The 22,381-nt window shown below is 39.4% G+C and overlaps 1 protein-coding gene across 1 annotated transcript in view; it reads left to right on the top strand.

Moving 5' to 3' along the window:
- Window positions 1-22,381, top strand: part of LOC148363352 (tetraspanin-33-like) — a 44,004-nt gene that overhangs the window by 13,043 nt on the left and 8,580 nt on the right. Inside the window, exons 3-5 of the mRNA XM_088341114.1 lie at window positions 8,905-8,973; window positions 11,304-11,410; window positions 15,946-16,039. Of these exons, the coding sequence (XP_088197240.1) occupies window positions 8,905-8,973; window positions 11,304-11,410; window positions 15,946-16,039 (270 nt within the window). The remainder of the gene's footprint in view (window positions 1-8,904; window positions 8,974-11,303; window positions 11,411-15,945; window positions 16,040-22,381) is intronic.

The raw sequence follows: 22,381 nt of genomic DNA, 5'->3' as shown, positions 1-22,381 counted from the left end.
GAACTCTTTTTGTTGCCCAGATAAAAGGCAGATTTTGTTTGTTCCGTTTCATTGTTGTTTTTTTAAACCCGCAAAACAAAAATGACATAAAAAATGGATTTCTTTATCGCATTTCAAAATTCATAAAAGTTATTAAACATAATATACATCCTTAATAACCCTGCAGTGGTATGGTCTATCTATCTATCCTGGTCATATCCCTTCGAGAGGGGTGACTGACAGGAAGACACATACACAAAAACAAAGAAAAGAAAAAAGTAAAAGCAACAAAAAACACACAAACAAAATTGACCATGGCCAACCCAAATGCCCAAACGCCCAAACAAGTGAAGCATCTCGGCACCCAAGTTGCGCATGTTTTCGTCCCTCCAGATGAAACAGGACTCAAGCATAGTCTACAACAGTATTAAGAGAATTAAGAGTATTGATGTGCTGCATCATTCTCCACATGTGCTGCATCCAACTGGGTCATTTTTATAGGCTAATAAAATACAAACAGTATGTTGCATTCATTATAAGGATTTTATGTTTTGTGGCTCCAGAAAAAAAATGTTATTTGGTCTAATATGGCTCTTTCAACAATTTTGGTTTCCGACCCCAGGGTCAAAGAATCCATGAACCGTTAACTGTAGCCTTACTGTAATGGTTGTTTGACACTTTTGGAAACAATAAAAAGAATGGTAATTGAATAGACCTGTCAATGAAAACCTAAAAAGGTCCACACTGATGAAGGAATATTCGATGCCACTTGTCCGTTTTTATAAATTTGTGTTTAGCTAAATTGGATGGATGACCATAAAATTGCAACAGCAGGCTACATGAGAGCATTATTTATATTTATTTATTTTTAACTCTACCTACACTGTGTACCATTGTTTTGTTTTTCATTGAATCAATGTAAATCACTATCTGCTAAAAGTCATTTTTATCGACAAACAGAAAGGCTCTTGAACATCATCAGTTGTTTTGACATGCATAACCTTTACTTTCTTGGAGGATCAGGGAGAAGCACTGCCAACTGTTTATTTAGCCTTCCATATTGATAAGTTTATTTTTAATATTGGTCACCTGCAAGGTGACATTTCATAGGCTGGTAGTTGCTTAGTTTTACTATTATTGAGCATTATTGTTTGTTGTTTTGACTATTACACCATTGTCGCTATCGGTCGATCAAGTTGCTGTTTTCCAAACCTCTTAGGGCTGATGTGCTTTTTCTAACCTTGAAGATTTAATTTTACAAAAAGGTAGTTTTAACAGGGGGGCTTAAAACATGGATGGAAATTCTTTTTTTGAATGCTTCTCTCATTGTCTTCCTTGCAAGTTCAAAATCAGTTGATGTCTTCTCTCCCTAAAGTTTAAATTTAACGCACATTGTCATACCTTTCGACCAGAGGTGGGTAGAGTAGCCAACGTTCTTACTCAAGTAAAAGTACTGTTGCTTCAAAATAATAATGACTAGTAAAGTAGTCATCTAAATAATTACTTGAGAATAAGTTAAAAAAGTACTTGCTGAGAAAACTAAGTATTGAGTAACTGTAGCAACACCTAACTTTTTATTTTTTTAAACAACCGTTTAATCCGATCATCAAAGTCAATCCGATCTAAAATGGATTACTAAATTAAATTATTTTAGTCTAAAAAGAAATCCATGTAAATTTAAGGACTTAAATAAACAATAAAATAATAATAGTTTATATCAAATAACGAAATAAAACACACAGCGCGCTAAAGCCCCTGTCCTTAATTTAACAGGCTCTGCAGGCAGAACAACAAGCTAGCCCAGGGGTCGGCATCCCTAATATGTTGAAAGAGCCATGTTGTACCCAAAATAAAACAAAAAACAAATACCGTAAATTCCGGAATATAGAGCGCACCTGATTATAAGCCGCACCCACCACATTTCGGGAGGAAAACCGATTTTGTACACACACAAGCCGCACCTGTATATTAGCAGCATGCGCCCACATTGAATAAAACACGAAATTAACTCATACCCGATACAGTCCAAAAAACACAGCCGGCCAAACGAACGGAAAATGATACCGGTACTTAAGATTTAATGCAGACCTGCATAATCCGGGTGCCCGTTGAAAGTAATTCAAGGAAAAAAGTGTATATTTCCAAAGGTAAGGGTGTGAAAAATATATATCCACTATTGTTGACCGCGTCCACAAACATGTCTCACCTTTACTCCACTTCCCGTCAGCCCGCGTTTGCCTCTTCTTTCTCAGTTGCTCGTGCAAAACACCAGAATAAGTTTCTAAAATAAATACATTACAAAAATATACAGTTGAAAATACATATTACACATGGTTCCACATATTTACAAAGAAAGACGGTACACCGAGAGGGTTTTCAAAGCTTTAATAATAATATTATAACTTTAACAATACAACATTATTTATATCTGTACATTCAAGGAAACTGTGGGGGTCAGATGCATCGACATTTCGTTCTGTATACACGTGTACTAGAATGACAATAAAGTAGATCTGAATCTGAATCTGAATCTGAATCATCCCAAACCGTGCCTGTGAAGGGTAGCAAATTGCTACTAGAAACACGCTCGCAACACAGCAAACAGCTCTGTTAAAAAAACATAACGTGCTTGAAGTAACCTCGGTAAAGCGTCCTCATCTTCCTCCTTAAAACTGACGTCATCAAAGTCGTCTTCCTTCAGGATGGGAAAGAGACATTGACATATAGACGTCGTTCCACGCTCCCTTATTCAAAAACACGCTAACATCACGCTCTCTAAGCAAAGTATACGTGCGGTAGCTCCGTTTTCTTCTATATCTGACTGCTCGATTGCGTTTAGCTTGAAAGTTGCGTCATGTGCCTTTCTTTATGTAATTTGCATGATGAGGATATGTCTACGCTAATTTAATTTGTGCACAAGCTAAGAAGTTGCAGTCTAAATCTTACCTTTTGTACTTGGGCCGTTAGAAAAATTACATCCAGTTCATCTGGAAAGTATTCACAGCGCTTCACTTTTTCCACATTTTGGTATGTAACAGCCTCATTCCAAATTGTATTAATTCAATCTCTTATCTCAAAATTCTACACAAAATACTCCATTATGACAATGTGAAAAAATATTTGTTTTTACTTTTTTTTAATTTATTAAAAATAGAAAACTAAGAAATCACATTTACATAAGTATTCACAGCTTTTGCCATGAAGCTCAAAATTGAGCTCAGGTGCATCTTTTTTCCACTGATCATCCTTGAGATCTTTCTACAGCTTAATTGGAGTCCACCTGCAGTAAATTCAGTTGATTAGACATGATTTGGAAAGGCACACACCTGTCTATATAAGGTCCCACAGTTGAGTGTGCATGTCAGAGCACAAACACCAAGCATGAAGTCAAAAGAACTGTCTGTAGACCTGCGAGACAGGATTGTCTTGAGGCACAAATCTGGGGAAGGATAGAGAAAAAATTCTGCTGCTTTGAAGGTCCCAATGAGCACAGTGGCCTCCATTATTCGTAAATGGAAGACATTTGAAACCACCAGGACTCTTCCTAGAGCTGGCCGGCTTTCTAAACTGAGCAATCGGGGAAGAAGGGCCTTATTCAGGGAGGTGACCAAGAACTCGATGGTCACTCTGTCAGAGCTTCAGCGTTCCTCTGTGGAGAGAGGAGAGCCTTCCAGAAGGACAACCATCTCTGCAGCAATCCACCAATCAGGCCTGTATGGTAGAGTGGCCAGATGAAAGCCACTCCTTAGTAAAAGGAACATGGAAGCCCGTCTGGAATTTGCCAAAAAGAACCTGAATGACTCTCAGACCATGAGAAACAAAATTCTCTGGTCTGATGAGACAAAGATTGAACACTTTGGTGTGAATGCTAGGCGCCATGTTTGTAGGAAACCAGGCACCGCTCATTACCAGGCCAATACCATCCCTACAGTGAAGCATGGTGGTGGCAGCATCATGCTGTGGGGATGTTTTTCAGCAGCAGGAACTGGCAGACTAGTCAGGATATAAGGAAAAATGAATGCATCATTATATAGAGATATCCTGGATGAAAACCTACTCCAGAGCGCTCTTGACCTCAGGCTGGGGCAAAGGTTTATTTTTCAGCAGGACAACGACCCAAAGCACACAGCCAAGATATCAAAAGATTCACTTCAGAACCACTCCGTGAATGTCCTGGAGTGGCCCAGCCAGAGTCCAGACTTGAATCCGATCGAACATCTTTGCAGTGATCTGAAAATGGCTGTGCACAAACGTCTCCCATCCAACCTGATTGAGCTTGAGACTTATTGCAAAGAAGAATGGGCAAAACTGCCTAAAGATAGGTGTGCAAAACTTGTGGAATCATATTCAAAAAGACTTGAGGCTGTATTTGCTGCCAAAGGTGGATCAACAAAGTATTAAGCAAAGGCTGTGAATACTTATGTAAATGTGATTTCTTATTTTTCTATTTTTAATAATTTCAAAAAAAGTAAAAAAATAAGTTTTTCACATTGTCATAATGGAGTATTTTGTGTAGAATTTTGAGATAAGAGATTAAATGAATACAATTTGGAATGAGGCTGTAACATAACAAAATGTGGAAAAAGTGAAGCGCTGTGAATACTTTCCAGATGCACTGTAAATTGGCCGCATCACTGAATAAGCCGCAGGGTTGAAAGTTTGGGGGAAAAAGTAGCGGCTTATAGTCCGTAATTTACGGTATGTCAGGGGCCACAAAAAACTAAAAGCCTTGTATAAGCCTTCTATAAAACGTAACACATCAATATAGATGGATAGATACTTCATTCATTCCCGTAGGGAAAGTCACACTTCCAGCAGTGAAGTATTAGCCTACTATTAAAAAAAAAACTAAGTTGGATAAAGCAATTCCTCTGGAGAACGGCGTGATTAATCTCTTGTATGATCCGGCCTCAAGTTTAACTGCATCACTATATTAATGTATTACTGAATATTTATTGTTTCGATAAAATTAAAGAAATGCAATTAAGCAATCCAATTTTTGATGTCATTTCTATTTTATTTTGGGGAAAAACAACAAAGTTGCATAATGTGCCCCTTATTTGGGCAACAAAAGGAGTGCACTAAAACGCATGCATTTATAAAAAATGAAATGGCAAACTTCCTAAAAGGTAAAGTTAAAAAGTCACATTAATACAGTTTAAGTGTTATTTCTGTGTGGTTATTTTTTTGCCTTTTGGCTCTATAGCGCGTCACACACCCATTGATTTATTTTAAAACCGCTGCCTGCTTGTCATGCGATGCTACCCCTTTGAAATGAGCGGGGTTTTGGCCACATAGATGGGCTCTCACACAGGGGGCACGGAAGAAAATATGCGAAGAAGTACTGCATGTACTTAAGTAATGGGTTTAATGCAGTCAAAATTTACAGAGTTGGAGTACTGTTTTTCTTCACAAATCTACTCAAGTTAAAAGTATAGTGATTTAAAAGTACTCCCAGAAGTACAAAATGTCCTAAAACTTATTCACGTAAATGTAACTCGTTACTTCCAACCTCTGCTGCCAACCCAGAATGACTAAATATAATACACATCAAGATAAAAAAAAATCGTATACCATCCCCCCAAAAAGTATGTTTTATTAGTAAGTATCATTAAAATACTTACTATAGAACAGCAATGAGCGTGTTAAAGTCCTTCGCTGGGGAATTTTTTTTTGGTCCCATTAATGATGTCAAACATTCTCACCATGATTGCAGAACACTTGTCCCACTTCTCGTCATTTTGATAACTTGATAATGTCTTTGTACTCAGTTCCAAACTCAAGATATTTTCTGGTTCTGTAAAATGTATATACCCTATTTATCCTTGTATTTTTAGCTGCTGATTCTGCTTAATGTCAGATTTCAATCCCAATAATAATGGAAATGAATGAATGCGCATGCGGCTATTAATAAAATATGGCAAAAGAAAATGGCTTTTAATGAAATTAAATGCATTTTACTCAAGACAAAACAAAATATGACAAAAGAGCATCATATTTATTATGGAATACGATCATGTAAAAATATTATGGCAAAGATTTGTACAAAATTGTATAGGTTGAAAGAAAAACAATTTTTTGTTTCGTGAAAGATACAATAGGTTAGTTATGACTCATAATTTCTCTAGCCCACTCCAACAAAATGAACGACACAAAAGCCCAAAATCAATTCTTGTTATTTTGTGTTTGTTTTTCTCATTTGCGATTAAGTCATTAACAGCGGAAAGTATTTCCAAACCAGGCACTTTAGTACACGTATGGCCATCTGACTTGACCTGTAAGGCAGAATTGAGTTTGCCTCTATTCTATTCTTATGTAAACATGGTTGAAGTCTACCATCTAGCAGCTAATGGTGAATCTGAAACTTAAGAGTTGGGCAGCGTGGATAAGTTGTTTGTTGATCTGGTAAGTTGGAAATGTGTAAGAGATGACTATTCAGCCTGGCATCTTTTTGAACAGTCTTCAATAACTTCAATAACAACCTCTGTGAAACGTTTGCTGTTCTTGACAATTAGCGTCGCGACCTCATAGCTCGCCTTTGTGGAATGCTCATTTGACTCACAGGGTCTTTTTGTAGTTTGTTTCCAGTTAGTTTTTTGTAGCCAGCATGTTTTTTTCTGCCTGTGCATATTGATATGCTTTGAAAATGGCCACAGTCTCTTGGGAAACTAGGCAGTAGCAGTTGTTTTGGATTTTGGTGAAAAAAGACTCCAAGAAGCCTAACCCTAACCCAGTTGCCATGTTGGTAATAGGGTTGGCTAAAATTCTCTATCCTCTATTTTCTTCTCCAGGCATGGTGTATTGCAAAAATCCATCCACCCATTACCTGCACCGCTCTTCCTTGGTACGTTTGCGGGGGTGCCACCGCCCATCCCAGCTATCCTCGGGCAGTGGGCTTGGGAAATCCTGAAAAGGTTTGGCAGTATTGCAAAAATAACTATACGAATAGACCAAAATTCTGCACACTCATACTGTAAATTCTGTGCTCATGTTTGCCCTGTTGATTTCCCTTTGGTTTGTTTCCCCTTCCCGTTGCGCTTTCTACCGTTCGCTGCTGGTGAAACACAACAAAATATACGCTGACCCCATGATTCTGTGTTTTACTTTGTAGTTGTAAATTTGTCTTTGAAGTAACTATATAAGGAATATCTCCATGTGGAGTAACTCCGTGCTTGAGATGGTTCCACCATGACATATCCAGTTATATTTTGTAGGTAAATATAAACACCTTCAAGGATTGTCTTTCGGATCGAGGAATGTTTGTGACCATGTAAGTAAAGCAAAAGTACTAAACAATCAGAGGACACCATAAAATTTATGGCATAAATAATGATCTGCATTTATAAAGTAGCAGAGTAATCCTCAAACTAGTTGCAACTGAAGTCACAGATAATGTTGGTATGCATATATCGAACTGTGCATGCATGGGGGGAATATTCAATGCTTGAAGCACCGCTTCTGACAATCTGTCTTCAGGCTGTTACATCTGTCTGATGTAACAGCCTGAAGCTAGCTTACCTTTAGCCGCTAAATTATCAAAACCATTAGTAAAATGGATGACGTCAACCAAAATCTGTGGCGCAGCCTATGACAACGATAAATCCTTAGTTTCCACTAATTCTGCAACAAACAAAGCTTTAAATCAGATCTGTGCTGTAGCCTTACAAGGCCAACTGTGTCTATTATTACCTTTCCACACTCTACTCTGCACCCTGTCAGCCCTCAAACCGCCTGCTGATAAACAGAGTAGTTTAACAACCCTCCCAGCATCTCTAAATGATTCAAATGCTTCGGCACTTCAAAGCCGATCCAAATGTTCCTTTTGAGCGCATCCCTTGAAGGAGACTTTGGAGCTAATGACATGAGGAGATGATGTTAGGTCCCAAGGTCCACAAGCTAAGCAGCACGTGTATGAATGGGGGCGGTGGGGGGTGTGGGTGGGGATTTTGCATGGAACATTCTGATCTATTTAGCAAAAGTACTTCAGGATAAATTGCAATAGAGCTCAATGTGTTTATCAGCACAACTTGCTTTTCCATGGGCCATAATCAGACTCGTTTAAAGAGCCCACAGCCAAACACCCACAGAAGTTCATTTCAAGCCAAATGAAATTTTATTGCTCGGGAGCTTATCAGCATACAGCGCCCTCATTATCATATATTATCTAAATTCAATCTCCATCACCTTGTTTTGACATTTTTCAAAGGGAGGAACTCGAGTTAAAAGGGAAAAAAAAACTGCTGCATATCTTGGCTTCCTAAGGTAATCCCTCATTTTTCCACGGGGGTTGCGTTCAAGATAGGACCCCCGATGTTAAAAACCCGCTAGAGTAGAAACTTTCATTAATTCATTTATTTCATAAATATTGTAATATTCTACCCTGCCCACTGCCCGATGATTCCTGTGATGGGCTCCAGCACCCCCGCGACCCTACTGAGGATAAGCGGTGTAGCTGATGAGATGAGATGAGATGACATTTCTACTAAACATTTAAAATGAAGAACAAACCAAATATATGGGCTCAAGTATTCAACAAATAAAAGTACAGTACTGTTTATAAACCTTTTTTTCACAAATCATTTCTATGCTATCAAATTATAATTTTTAAAATAATAATCGTTCCCCTTTATCAAACAAAAGTATTAAAGACACGATCCACTTTCCTTAACATGAAACCAACCAACCTTTCCAATCAGCATTCCAATTATTGAGCCAACAATGTATTTGGAGCCACAGAAAAATAGAAGGCAAATAAAAGCCTTTTAAGGAAGAAATCGCATTCTGTTTCTATTCATTTATATTAATTTCAAAACATCAATGTGTTGTTTGCCCCTCTTACAGAAAGCATGTTTTTCCATTATAAAGCATTTTTGAAAAGCGCCAGGGAGCCACGAGGGAGCGTCAAACACCCGCATATGGCTCCAGAGCAAGTTGAGCGGGTCGAGAAGTCCAACCTCCTATGCGTTTTTCTACTTTTGTTGGCCCAGAGCAGAGGTGGGTAGAGTAGCCAAAACATTTACTCAAGTAAAAGTATTGTTACTTCCTAATAATGACTCTAGTAGAAGTAAAAAAGCTGACCATGCGCCTGATAATACGGTGCGCTTTATATTGAGTCGCAACTGGTTTCCCAACTACGGTAAGCAGCCGATGACTCGATTTTATCCATTTGAATGGATCACTATTGGCTAGATGTATATAAACAGACAGCTAGCAACAAGCAATGTCCAATGATGCATTTTTTTAAAATTAAATTATTGCGTGTTTTGGAGTACCTAAATATTTTACACGGTTGGATTCAATACACTCATGGATGGAAGGGGGCCATGGTTGTGTATTATCATCGAACGTGATGGCCGTAAGACGACGTCTTTTGTGAGCCACCCCAGCTTTATATTTTTCGGGTATCTTGTTCCAGACTTTTTTTCTGAGATGAGTATAGTTTTAAATGATCAGCATATTTTGAATCCCATGAGTTCAAGATTTCCAATGATATGTGACATGATGTCATTCAGTGACATCAAACCAAAACCGTGTCTGAGACATGTATTTGCTTCTCAACAGTTAACTTTAAGGGGTTAATAAAGTTTGACTGACCTGACTTTTTTGTTGATGTTCCTTTTTTTAGGGTGCGCTTTTTAAAAAATATGGTAATTTTAAAGTACCGTATTTTCCGCACTATAAGGCGCACCTAAAAGTCTTAATTTTTTTCAAAAGCTGACCATGCGCCTTATAATACAGTGCGCCTTATATATGGCTCAATATTAAATCGCAAGGTCTCGCAACAGCCGCCGACTCTATTTTCCCCCGAACGTGGAGTAGTCTGCAGTGTATGCTGGGATTTAAATACCGGCGTTTCATTGGCTAACCAATGTGTCAATCATCATTTGAATCGATCGCTATTGGCTAAAGTTATTCAGAGCCTCGGATAGGCTAGAGGGCCGAAACAAACCCTGCAATTGGCCGAAAAAGATGTGTCAATCATCAGTCAAATCGATCGCTATTGGCTGAAGTTATTCAGAGCCTCGGATTGGCTAGAGGGCCAAAACAAACCCTGCAATTGGCCGAAAAAGATGTGTCAATCATCCGTTAAATCGATCGCTATTGGCTGAAGTTATTCGGAGCCTTGGATTGGCTAGAGGGCCAAAACAAACCCTGCAATTGGTCGAAAAAGATGACTGAATAGCAAGCTTGCTAAACTACGCCATAAAGAAACATGTTTCATTAGTCTGTATTTGTAAACATTTTACTCTCCTGGATTTACTACACTCACGGTTGTAAGAAGACCATGATTGCGTATCATTATTGAACGTGAGAACTTTGGTGAGCTATGCGGCTTTATATTTTCCCGGTATCTTGTTTTAGAACGATTTTGATGTTGCTGTGATGAGTTGAGTGAATTAAACTCAATTCCAAGTGTTTATTGTCATATGCACAGTAAAGTTGCGAGCGAAAAAGAAAATAGAAACTAAGGAATGGTTGGCATTTCTTGAATCCCAAGACTTTAACCTTCCGAATAATATTTGAAATTAGGCATTTGAGTGACATCGTACGGACACCGCATCCGCACGTGTCTACGACACGCATTTGCTTCTTTACAAGCTTTGGGAATGTTAAGGGGGTAATCAGTTTGACTGAATCATCTGTCTGTTTTGTCAACGTTCCCATTGTAGCACCTTATAATCCGGTGCGCCTTATTTTTGGAAGATATAGGACCAAAAACTATTTTTCGGGGGTGCGCCCTATAACCCGGTGCGCCCTATAGTGCGGACATTAATACAGTTTGTTTGATTTCTGTGCATTTATTTTTCTATTTTTACCTTTTGGGAGTCCATGGCGGATCACACACACGCCAGTTTGCTACCTTTCTGCTTGTGTCGCGGCTCCTTTAAAAGGGGCAGGGCTTGGCCCACAGTGCTCGGCCCTGTGAGAGCCTCACACACAGGGAACACGGAAAGAAACAAAAAGAGCGAATGCGTACTTCGGTGGGGGATTTAAGCAACGGGTTCAATGTTGCCTAATGTAGCGGCGTAAAAGTACAGTTTGTTCTTCACAGATCTACTCAAGTGAAATGTATAGTGATTTGAAAATACTCATACGAGTAAAAAATTTTCCAAAACTTACTCAAGTAAATATAACTCGTTACTACCCACCTCTGGTCCAAAACATTTTGTTGAAATAATGTTTTTTTTTAAACTTGAAGTTGACAAGGATTTGTGAATACAAAATATAGGTTTGTCAAGTGAGGAATCAGAAAGAAGAATACATTGCAATGAAAAGGGATTATTGTACATCCCAAACATAACTAATACATGTTCTCTTTCAAGACTCTGGACGCATTGGGGAGATTTGCGAAGAAAGGCATTGTGCACTACAAGGATGACCTGATTCTGCAGAACTTGATGGATTACATTCAGAAAGAGGTGACCTGCTCCATTCCGCTTTGACCCTACTTATGTATGATAATCCCGCCAACAGCTTTATTGAGCATTTCACACCCCATGAAACGTGAAACCACAGAGATGCATGGATCTCCCCTTCTATGTGAGAAGCAAGATTAAACGTGTTTTCTCTATAAGTATAGGTTTAAATCCTTGGTATGTGTCTTTCAACATTAATGGTGTAATAACAGATGTTCAAGTGAGTAATACAATTACGCCAACTCACGCCATTGCATCAAACACATTGTGCTTACTTCTGTTGAGGGTGACGATTAAAAAAACAATCCCGAGAGCCTTTAGAACACGTGCGCCGTGATGTCCTCCTTCAAAATGTAGACTGTGGGTTCATCAGACCAAAATAATACTGTAACACCCCTTATAACTGCGGTTCTCAACTGGTCGGATTTCGGGGACCACCAGTTCATGCGAATGACAAGCTGCAACCCAGACAACAAAAAAAATCCACTTCTCTAATGTATACAACAAAATGATTGTGCATTTAAAAGCAGAGATAGTATCGCATTCAAAAAACAGATTGACAAGCAAAACAAAATTATCTTCCAGTAGCATATACTCGCATAAAAGCGACCGCCAAAAGCTGCTTTAAAATGAGAGGGCAGGGCATTATCACCTTCTATTTTTAAGGAGTGTAATCGGCCCTCTGTTTTAAAACATAAACTTCTCGGCACTCTCTGGGTTGCTCATTGACTTCGTCTGTGTTGAAAACTGGGATTGACCCAGCTGTGTCATGAATGCTTTTTAGTGTTGTAATGTTACAATTAATGACAAGTTACAGCCCTTGATAAAATATTCACTGGCCCTTTGTCACAAAATTAATAATATGTGGCCTGCTAGTAATGTTGACCGCGTTATAAAATTAATTTGTGCGAAAAAATTCACCATTTCACCAGATGATGGCAAAAGCCTTTTTCCCCCCCTTGCCCTTGAATTTCTGTGAGAATTATAGCCCCCCTCCAATTCCTATATGGTGACTGTAATTAAAAAACAAAAAGTTGACTGTGGGGCGGCAAGGGCTGAGAGGTAGGAGCGTCCGCGGCACAGTTCTGAGGTCATGGGATCATATACAGCTACCAGCCTTCCTGTGTACAAACTTTGCTACAACCCAAACTCAGGCCAGGTACCATCCGCAGTGAGAGAAAGCTGTCCAGAGTTGCGTCCTCATTGGTGTCCCCAAGACCCAGAAAGTTTAGGGATACGTGAACCTTCAATGCTAAAATATATTTTCGTTCATATTTAGCCACCATTTTAATTTTACATTGAGCCACTATCAATCTCTCGTATCACTCGTAACCCATTTTCTTCATCTCTGTATTCCACCAGTAATGTTTTTTTGTATTTAAATTTGAACAGGTGAATAGTTATTCATTTGGACAGGTAACTTAAAATTAGTTTTACCGGGTTATATCAGTATCAGAAATTATTTTCCCCACATTTTATTAACACTCCACTTATTGAAACATGAATATTTTGTTTGTTTGTACATGATTCAATTGTTTGTTTGTTTGTACATGATTCAAATTGAATCTTTTCTTCCGGCGCCGTCACGAATGGCAGCCACTCCAGCAGCTCCCGTGTTATTTTCGATTGTTCTCGATTGTTCTCAGCTCAGGGATGCTGCTGGAAATGTGAATTTCCCTTCGGGGATGAACAAAGTATCTATCTATCTATCTATCTATTATATATATAATATATATTCATATTTAGGCTTGATCATGTACCTTTTTTTTCTAAATTAAAATACCTTGTGTTTTGTAACAAAATATACCCTTGAATGGGACGCTATCGAACCTGTTTGAGCTGGTTAGATAGAAGCTTATTTTGCGTTCTAAAAGTACTATAGTTAGGTTTCAGTTTTCCGGACCGCCCACTCAATATAAAAGTGCTTGTCCGCCATTTTCTATTTTCTTAGATTTGGATTTGACTGATAAACAACACTTCTGGCATATAAGTGATGATCAGCCTTATTAGTCTTTGCACGTTACAGCCATTTGTTCTGAAGCTTATTTGTCTCGGAAAAATGCTGTAATAAAAGAACTCTGTGGAACTGCACATCTACAGCTCTTATTTTGACCGACCTCTCGTCTTGGTTCTGGATATAAAAACGAACACGCAGAGGAAAAATAAAGTATTTACATCTTGCATAAGATAATTAATACTTAATATTAGAGGTGAACACATTCTATACATATTTTGTATATTTTGCCAACTGGAGTGCAACCGTACTCTTGTTTTAGAAATACAATGACAATAATGTGTATATCTCAAACAGGGTCCATTTAAGCAGGGGAGTCAGATTTTGGCAAGTAAAGTGCCTGCCTAAAGACCCCCACCCCGCGCAAACTCCTGAATAAAAAGTCCGAATAACCACAAAATCAATGTGCTTACATATTTATGTTACAGAAGGTTACCCTAGAAGTCACAAGTCTATATCTCAAACAGGGTCCATATTAGCAGGGGAGTCAGATTTTGGCAGGTTATTTAGACTAATATTGCTTTGACTATTACACAATTGGCGCTATCACATTTCTGTTCTTTGATTTCCAAACCCCTTATGGCGGATCGGTTATGTCCTCTTGATGTAAAAAATAATGATAGTGCTCAAGGAAGGCCTTCAGCGCAGGAAAGGAATACTTTTCTGAAGGCTCTCCCTGTCCTCCTTGCAAGTTCCGGATCCATTGATGTCTTCGCTCTTCATTTTGAGTGTCTATCAAAATTGAGACTTAACAATAAGTCATTGGCATACGGATCTCTGACAGACAAGGCAGAACAAACAGATATAACTCAGTCTCTGAGCTCACTCATATACCAGAAGGACGATCATGACTGCCAATCATTGTGGCCTGTTGTCGGAAAAGCACAGACGTGGCCTTTCGGTGGGTTTTGGCCCTCCAGTTAATACCCACTGGAGTTGGTTTAAAGCTTATTGGACTTAAGGGGAAAGCTTCTGAATCTAGAACAAGGAGTGTTGCAATTATTTTTACCCCGATCTGCAATATAATAAAGTAACAAAGTAATTTTATTTTGATAGCGTCTGCATTATAAGAAATTAAGCCCATGTATAATTGAAAATAATTAAAGTTATAGAGAAAAATGACGAACTAAGACAAGATTGCAATTCCAACATTTTTTCAGTCTGAAAGATGGCAAGACTCGACCCCACAGATCTTTTTATGATCTGTCAACAGAGCAGACTTCAAAACCAAGCGAAGACTTGTGGGCTCAACTTGGGTGAGCTTTTCATTTTGTGACCACCGCTAATTTTTTACAACTGCTGGTTAAATGGAATTGCATTGCACATCTGTTTATTAGAGCAGTGGCTAACAACCATTTCTGTACCATGGATCATATCAATGCCTGACAATATTCATGTGGCCTGGCCCATTATAAATTACAGCTCTCACCACCACAATCCTAGTTCGGGGAATTGAACATCCAATTCTGATTGAATGCAATCATCAATATTTATCGATTTGATGTATCATTCCTCAATTTTGTTAATATACTTCCGTAAAACCTCAGGCTCTACCTCAGGTATAACGCACACCGAAACCTTTGCTAGGGGTAAAGAAAAATTGTGTATACACGAGTAAATACAGTATGCAGTAATCCTTAGTTTTTACATGATTGTGTTCCAAAAATGTCTTCTGGTTATCAAAACCTGTGGAGTAAAGGTGTTATTTATTTAGGTATTCAATTGATTTATTACTCAAGAACAAACCCAATTTACAGGCTCAAGTATTTGTTTAGTGACTAAAAGTACTGTACTTGATAAAGGTTTTTTTACATATAATTTCTGTACTGTCAAATTATAATTTTAAAATGATCTTGCTGTTCTGTTGCACAACTGTATGGATTAAGTAAACACTCCACTTTCCATGGTACGTTGCTGCTATCATGTGAAATTGGTGTAAAACTGCATTTACCTTCCAGTTCTGTTGACGGAAACAAACCATCAAGGGGGCCACTAGAGAGTGCCAAAGGACCTGCATTTGGTTCAGAAAAATTTTAGCGGTTTGAGAAGTCCACCTATGTTGGCGATTAAAAGCACCTTACTCTGTTTAGCCATTCAGAATGCAGAACACAATCCACCCTGAAAATCAACAAAGTAGTGAAACCGCGTTACAGGAAGGGATTACTGTAACAAAAATATGGCAACTTTTTTTCTTTCTGTGCGGCCCCAAGCCAAACGACCCGGTGGTTGGCAACCTCTGTGTTGGAGGGCGAGTTACAAGGATCCATCTTTCAGTTGCATTTCATTACATTCATACAAGTTATAAAATCGCAGTAAATCAAAGAACGCGAAACTAAGTCACAAGAAGAAGATTGGCATTTTTCCAATTCAAGCACATACTCAGCTGAGCCACTCATCCCACAAGCAACGTTCTCATTTAAATGGGAAATAAACAAAAACAAATCTAATTCAACAACATGCAAGCAATTTCCCCAAAAAAGAAATTGAGACCAAACATGATTATTATACATCTCCTTTGTGCTGTTCCAAGATTTTTGCATGGAACACCTACACTGACTGGTCATGGAACTTGTACTTCAACTGCCCAAATGAAAACCCAAGCTTGGAAGGTTTTTTTGTTCCTAGGGATGTCAGTGTTTCCCTTTTTATATCCTAATGCAGGGGTGGCAATCTCAATTTACTGGGGGGCCGCTAGAGTTGAGGTCTGGGTGAGGTTTGGCCATATGTGCCTTTTAAATAAAGGTTCATTAAAGACTTTCCACTGTTCTCGAATAAGCTTTTAAAAGAAAATATGAAAAAAAATATATATATATATATATATATATATATATATATATATATATGTATTTTTTTTTTTTAATAGTAAGAATTGATAGGAAAATCAATCTGATGAACAGAGGACACAATACAGTTAATAATAAAAACTTAAGAAACTAATGTTGGATTATAAATATTATTACATGCGTTTTTCAGTTATATTACTTTTATTATGTAAATGTAAATGGTCTGCATTTATATAGCGCTTTTCAAGTCAATGAACACCTTCCAAAGTTCATTACAATGTGCTTCACACATTTCCCTTTTACACACTAACTTAACTGATACCAGTATAAGCCATGCAAGGCAACTAACTGCTATCGGGGGTATTAGGGATTCAGTGTCTTTCCCAAGGATACTTCGACATATAACAGGGAGGGGCCGGGAATCGAACCTGCGACCTCTTGATCCCAAGAGCGCTCTACCTCCCGAGCTAATGCCGCCCCACTTTTATTATTCAATCATCACATTTCTTTGATAATTACATGATTCATTTGGTGGTTATAAAGCACCGATGTTTATTCACATGAATAAAGTGTTTACTTTCTGTTTTCATCTGCTGTTTGAATGCATGTATTTTTTTTTATTACTTTACAGCAATGTATGTTTGTGTTGTTCTGACACGTCTCCCATGATTGTTGACCTCCAATGCACCCCTCCTCTACCAGACAATTGGTTACTTTGTTGATAATTTTGTTATTAAATGCCATCATTTTTGAGCACAATGCCTTGGTTCCTGCATTTGGGTCCACAGCTAATCACAATCTCATACCGCCTGCAAATTCCAGTTAGATCCATTGACAAAGGCTTTTATGTCACTCTCTTGGACTGGAAAATACCATCTCTGTTCTTTTCCAGCTAAGTTTCATTTTGTCATCACATTCCTATTCTATAAAAACAGTGGTCAGACATTCAAGTTGCTGAACAAATATCCATCCATCCATCCATCCATCCATTATCTGCACCACCTATCCTCAGTAGGGTCGTGGGGTTGCTGGAGCCCATCCCAGCTATCTTCGGGCAGTGGACAGGGGACACCCTCAACTGGCTGCCAGCCAGTCGCAGAGCACACAGGGACTGACAATTCGCTCGCTCATACACACCTAGGGACAATTTGGATTGGCCAATTAACCTGACATGCATGTTTTTGGAATGTGGGAGGAAACTGATGTGCCTGGAGGAAACCCACGCAAGCACGGGGAGAACATGCAAACTCTACACAGGAGGTTCGATCTCATGTCCTCAGAAATGTGCCGTACACGCGGTAAGCACTGCGCTGCCGCTCTTGAACAAATATGACATACTTCAAAACTTAAAGTGGTTGACTTAAATAATAAATTAATAAAACTGCTTATTGAGTTTGATCCCCAGTATGCACAACTTAAGCGTTTTGCACCAGCATCACTAATCTGGCCTTCTCCTCTCTCAGACCAAAGCCACATATGACCAGTCAAGTAATTGATGAACATGTCTTGATTATAAATGTGTAATGGAAAGTTTATTGCTTATGTAATACTCTCAAATGAGTGGGAGAACTTTATTTTATTTGGAGAAGGTCAACACTTTATTTTGAAAGGTATTGAATCCAAATTTGTTTTTATTATGTACATGGTTGGAAACCAAAGCGAATCTACACTATTGCCGCAGTCTGTTGTCATTGGGTTAGGGATCTTTGTAAGTTATTTGTTCAGTGGTGTGCTTTACGACATTAGTCACTTCCGCCCAAATCAGATCAGTGAATAGAATCAAAAGGAGGGGATCACACAACCTCATCCCTACACACAGTCTCTTTTTTTTTTACAGGTTAGTCTGTTGTTTTATCGATAACAATTTACACTAGTAAAGTATTGACATGTTCGTTTCAAATATTTTTATTGGTTTTATAACACAAGTTATGAACAAGATATGCTACAAGATGTCATTTATACGAGGAAGAAAACAAAAATCCAAACATGAACCCCAAAACACCCCCTCCACACCCTCAGCCAATCCATATCCAATATTTTAAACATGTTTGACTGGGAAACACCTTGCAATTTGTCATATAAAAAAGTCATTGAATGGTCACCTGCGCAAAGCTTTAAACACCCATCCAGCTTATCAGGGGTTGCATTTTCGTATCAAGTCAGGTGTTCCCTCACGTAGTTTCTAATTTTAAACTACATGAATTGGTGATTCCATTGTAGGTCATATTTTTCTTGAAGTTGTTCAATGGATGCAAAAGAGCCCTCTATATAAAGGTCCCCAATGTTTTTTATGCCCATTTCCCTCCAACTGTTCAAAAAAACGTCCATATAAGAGGGGGCAAATGACTGATTCTATGCGATAGGTAAAAGAAAAGAAACTCCCCTAAGGTTAAGCTGCCTTCCCATTTGCTGCCACATCTTTATTGTGTTGGCTATAATTTTATAATAATTGTATGTAAAAGGTGATTAGTAATGAATGTAGCAATTCGAGAGGTATCACTTTGTTGTCTCTGCCAGGTAAGCTGTATAGAAGAGTCTTAAGAGAGTGAGAGGAAGAATGGATGAGGTGGTGATGGAGGAGTAGAGTGGTTTCAGGAAAGGAAGAGGTTGTGCTGATCAGGTGTTTGCAGTACAACAGGTGTGTGAGAAATGTTTTGCAAAAGGTCAGGATGTTTATTGGGCTTTCATGGACTTGAAAAAGGCGTATGACAGAGTTGATAGAGAGGCGGGGGGCAGGTGTTGGTAATGTATAAGGTGGGTGGAAAGTTGTTGGAAGCATTGAAGAGTTTTTATGTGAACAGCAGAGCATGTGTAAGAGTAGGGAGTGAGACAAGTGAGTGGTTCCCTGTGTTGAATGGTGTGAGATGGGTGTGTAATGTCGCCATGGCTGTTTATTGTGTACATGGATGGTGTGGTGAGAGAGATTAATGCAAGAGTATTTGGCAGAGGTGTCGAGATGATGGATAACAGTGGAAAGGTGTGGCAGGTAAGTCAGTTGTTTGCAGATGACACAGCGCTTGTGGCTGATTCTGAGGAAGGTTGGTAATGGAGTTTGGAAGAGTGAGTGATAGGCGTAAGTTTTGTGTAAATGTTGGCAAGAGTAAGGTGATGAAGTGTTCATTTGATGGAGTGGGCATGGCGTTGGAAATAAGGTTTTATGGACAGGTGCGGTAAGAAGTTGAAAGCTTTAGGTACTTGAGTTGTGATGTGGTGCAGTTGGAGGAATGGAGTGCGAGGTATTGCACAGAGTGAATCAAGGAAGGACAGTTTTGGGTGCTCTGGGGAGAGTGATCAGCAACAAGAGAATGATTAAGGATGTTAAGAGGCCACTGTATGAGAGTGTGATTGTGCCGAATGTGTTGTATGGTGCGGAGATTTGGAGCTTGAACACAGATTTGAGAAGGAAATTGATTGTTTTTGAGATGAAGTGTTTGAGTGAGATTGGTTTGATTGAGAAATGAAATTGTGAGAGACAGAACTGGGGCAGTAGTGGAACTGAGCAAGTGTGTGGATAAGAGAGTATTCAGTTGTTTTGGACACCGAGGATGGATGAGGAGCAAATGTTGAAGAGGATCTACGGAGCAGAAGTAAATGGAAGGAGACCAAGAGGAGGGCTGCGATTGAATGAATGAATGAAAATGTTCAATTCAACTTCTGGGATTCCAACCAATTATTTAGACAAAGAACAATAGCTGAAGAGAGCAGTTCAGTTGAGGACCTATATTACAAAGAAACTAAACACGCAACAAACAGAATATTCTGGGACAGTGTCAGGACAAAGTCATCCGTAAAACTAGCACCGAAAAATGGTTGTCAAGAACCTTTTGTAAAGGAGCTTTAATAGTATTCTATGTTTTAAACATTTTTATATGGTTATTTTATTTTATTCAGTTAAAAAGCTCAACCATCATCACGCGACACTGACCACATTTTTATACAAAAGGGTCGTGGATTGACAAGGATAAAACTTAGCTAAAAAATGAATCTTAATATCCAGACGAAATACGAGATTACAAGAGATTTTGGTAAGCCCGGACCCAGCTGGATTTTGCAAGTGGTATGATAAGATTATGGCAGGCCTATCGGAACGCCACTCAGAAACATTACTGGGAAAGTACTGAAATGAAATGATACATTAAAACATCAAATGAAGATGTGAATACATCATTTAAATATGTGGATAAAAATAAAGTGCATTTATAAAAACGAAATAAATAATGTGATGATGTGATAATTAGATAATATAGCTGGAAAACTCGTGCAAGTATGACAACATATTCAGTGACACATTTTAGATTTCAACAAATACTTCAGTTGATGGATTTGGTAAACTAAACATTTTTGCTGTAAACTCAAGTTGCTAGCAATAGTCAGCTAGTAATGCTAATACCCATATATTTTCACAATCACAAGTAAAACTATATAAGAAGTACATTGTGAAATCACTATAATCCTTTATTGCACGAAATTATAAAAAATGCTTTGTTTATGTAAATCCACCAGACTTTTATCCATTAACAAGTTTATTGTATTTATTGTGTCCATATAAGTAATTTGAATGCAATGACTTGATTTGATAAAGTGTGCTAGTTAAAATAATGCCCATTAGCAGCAATGACACACTTATTTTGAGGGAAATAACATCAGGATCGTCAATGTTCTCAGGTTCATTAATGATAGTACAGTGGGAGCTTTGTGAGTGATGCTTAGCTTTTGAGATATCCAGGGGGCATTTTTAAAACTACAAGTCAATGTGGCTCATTTTTTCTTGTGCTCTCAGCTTTATCTGACAGGCCACATTTGACCTGCATGCCACGAGTCTGACACATGTGATTTAAGTAGTTGAAACTTGTTCTTTGGTTTATTTTTATTTATTTATTGTGTTTTTAAATTTGCCCACAGGTATACAAACATAAAACTATTTCAGTTTGTACAACAATGTTACAGCATCCAAGTGACAAAGTAAATCGACCCACTGCAGTGTTGAGACACCTGAACATTATATTGGATAATGGTGAATTGTCTGCATTTAACAATACGCTTCATACTTACCCGTTCACACACACACACACACACACACACACACACACACACCTTTTGTAGGAAAATCCATCCATCCATCCATTGTCCTCCGCTTATCCGAGGTCGGGTCGCGGGGCAGCAGCGTTAAAAGGGAAGCCACCTCCTCCAGCTCATCCGACGGGACCCCGAGGCGTTTCCAAGCCAGCCGAGAGACATAGTCTCTCCATCGTGTCCTGGGCCGCCCCCTGGGCCTCTGCCGGTGGGACATGCCCGGAACACCTCCCGAGGGAGGCGTCCAGGAGGCATCCTTATTAGATGCCCGAGGCACCTCAACTGGCTCCTCTCAATGCGGAGGAGCAGTGGCTCTACACCGAGTCCCTCCCGGATGACTGAGCTTCTCACCTTATCTCTAAGGGAGTACCCAGCCACCCTGCGGAGGAAACTCATCTCGGCCACTTGTATCCGGGATCGAGTTCTTTCGGTCATGACCCAAAGTTCATGACCATAGGTGAGGGTAGGAACGTAGATCGACCGGTAGATCGAGAGCTTTGCCTTTCGGCTCAGCTCCCTCTTCACCACGATGCACCGGTACAGGGTCCGAATGACGGCAGACGCTGCACCGACCCGTCTGTCGATCTCCCGTTCCATCCTACCCTCACTCGTGAACAAGACCCCAAGATACTTGAACTCCTCCACTTGGGGCAAGACCTCCTCCCCGACCCGCAGGGAGCATACCACCCTTTTCCGACTGAGAACCATGGCCTCGGACTTGGAGGTGCTGAACCTCATCTCGGCCGCTTCACACTCGGCTGCGAATCGCTCCAGCAAGAGCTGAAGATCGCGGCCTGAGGAAGCCAACAGCACCACGTCATCTGCAAAAAGCAGTGACGCAATGCTGAGGCCCCCAAACCGGACTCCATCCCCGCCAAGGCTGCGCCTAGAAATTCTGTCCATAAAAGTTATGAACAGAATCGCTGACAAAGGGCAGCCCTGGCGGAGCCCAACCCTCACCGGGAACGAATCCAACTTACTGCCGGCAATGCGGACCAGACTCTGGCACCGGGCATACAGGAACCGCACAGCCCGGATAAGACTGTGCGGTACCCCATACTCCCGTAGCACCCCCCACAGGGCCTCCCGAGGAACACGGTCGAATGCCTTCTCCA

Source organism: Urocampus carinirostris, chromosome 7, assembly GCF_059441175.1.
Source record: "Urocampus carinirostris isolate Australia breed hairy pipefish chromosome 7, RoL_Ucar_1.0, whole genome shotgun sequence".
NCBI classification, from domain to species: Eukaryota; Metazoa; Chordata; class Actinopteri; order Syngnathiformes; family Syngnathidae; genus Urocampus; species Urocampus carinirostris.
Note: the sequence above shows the minus strand (reverse complement) of the source record. Positions and strands in the feature narration are given on the sequence as shown.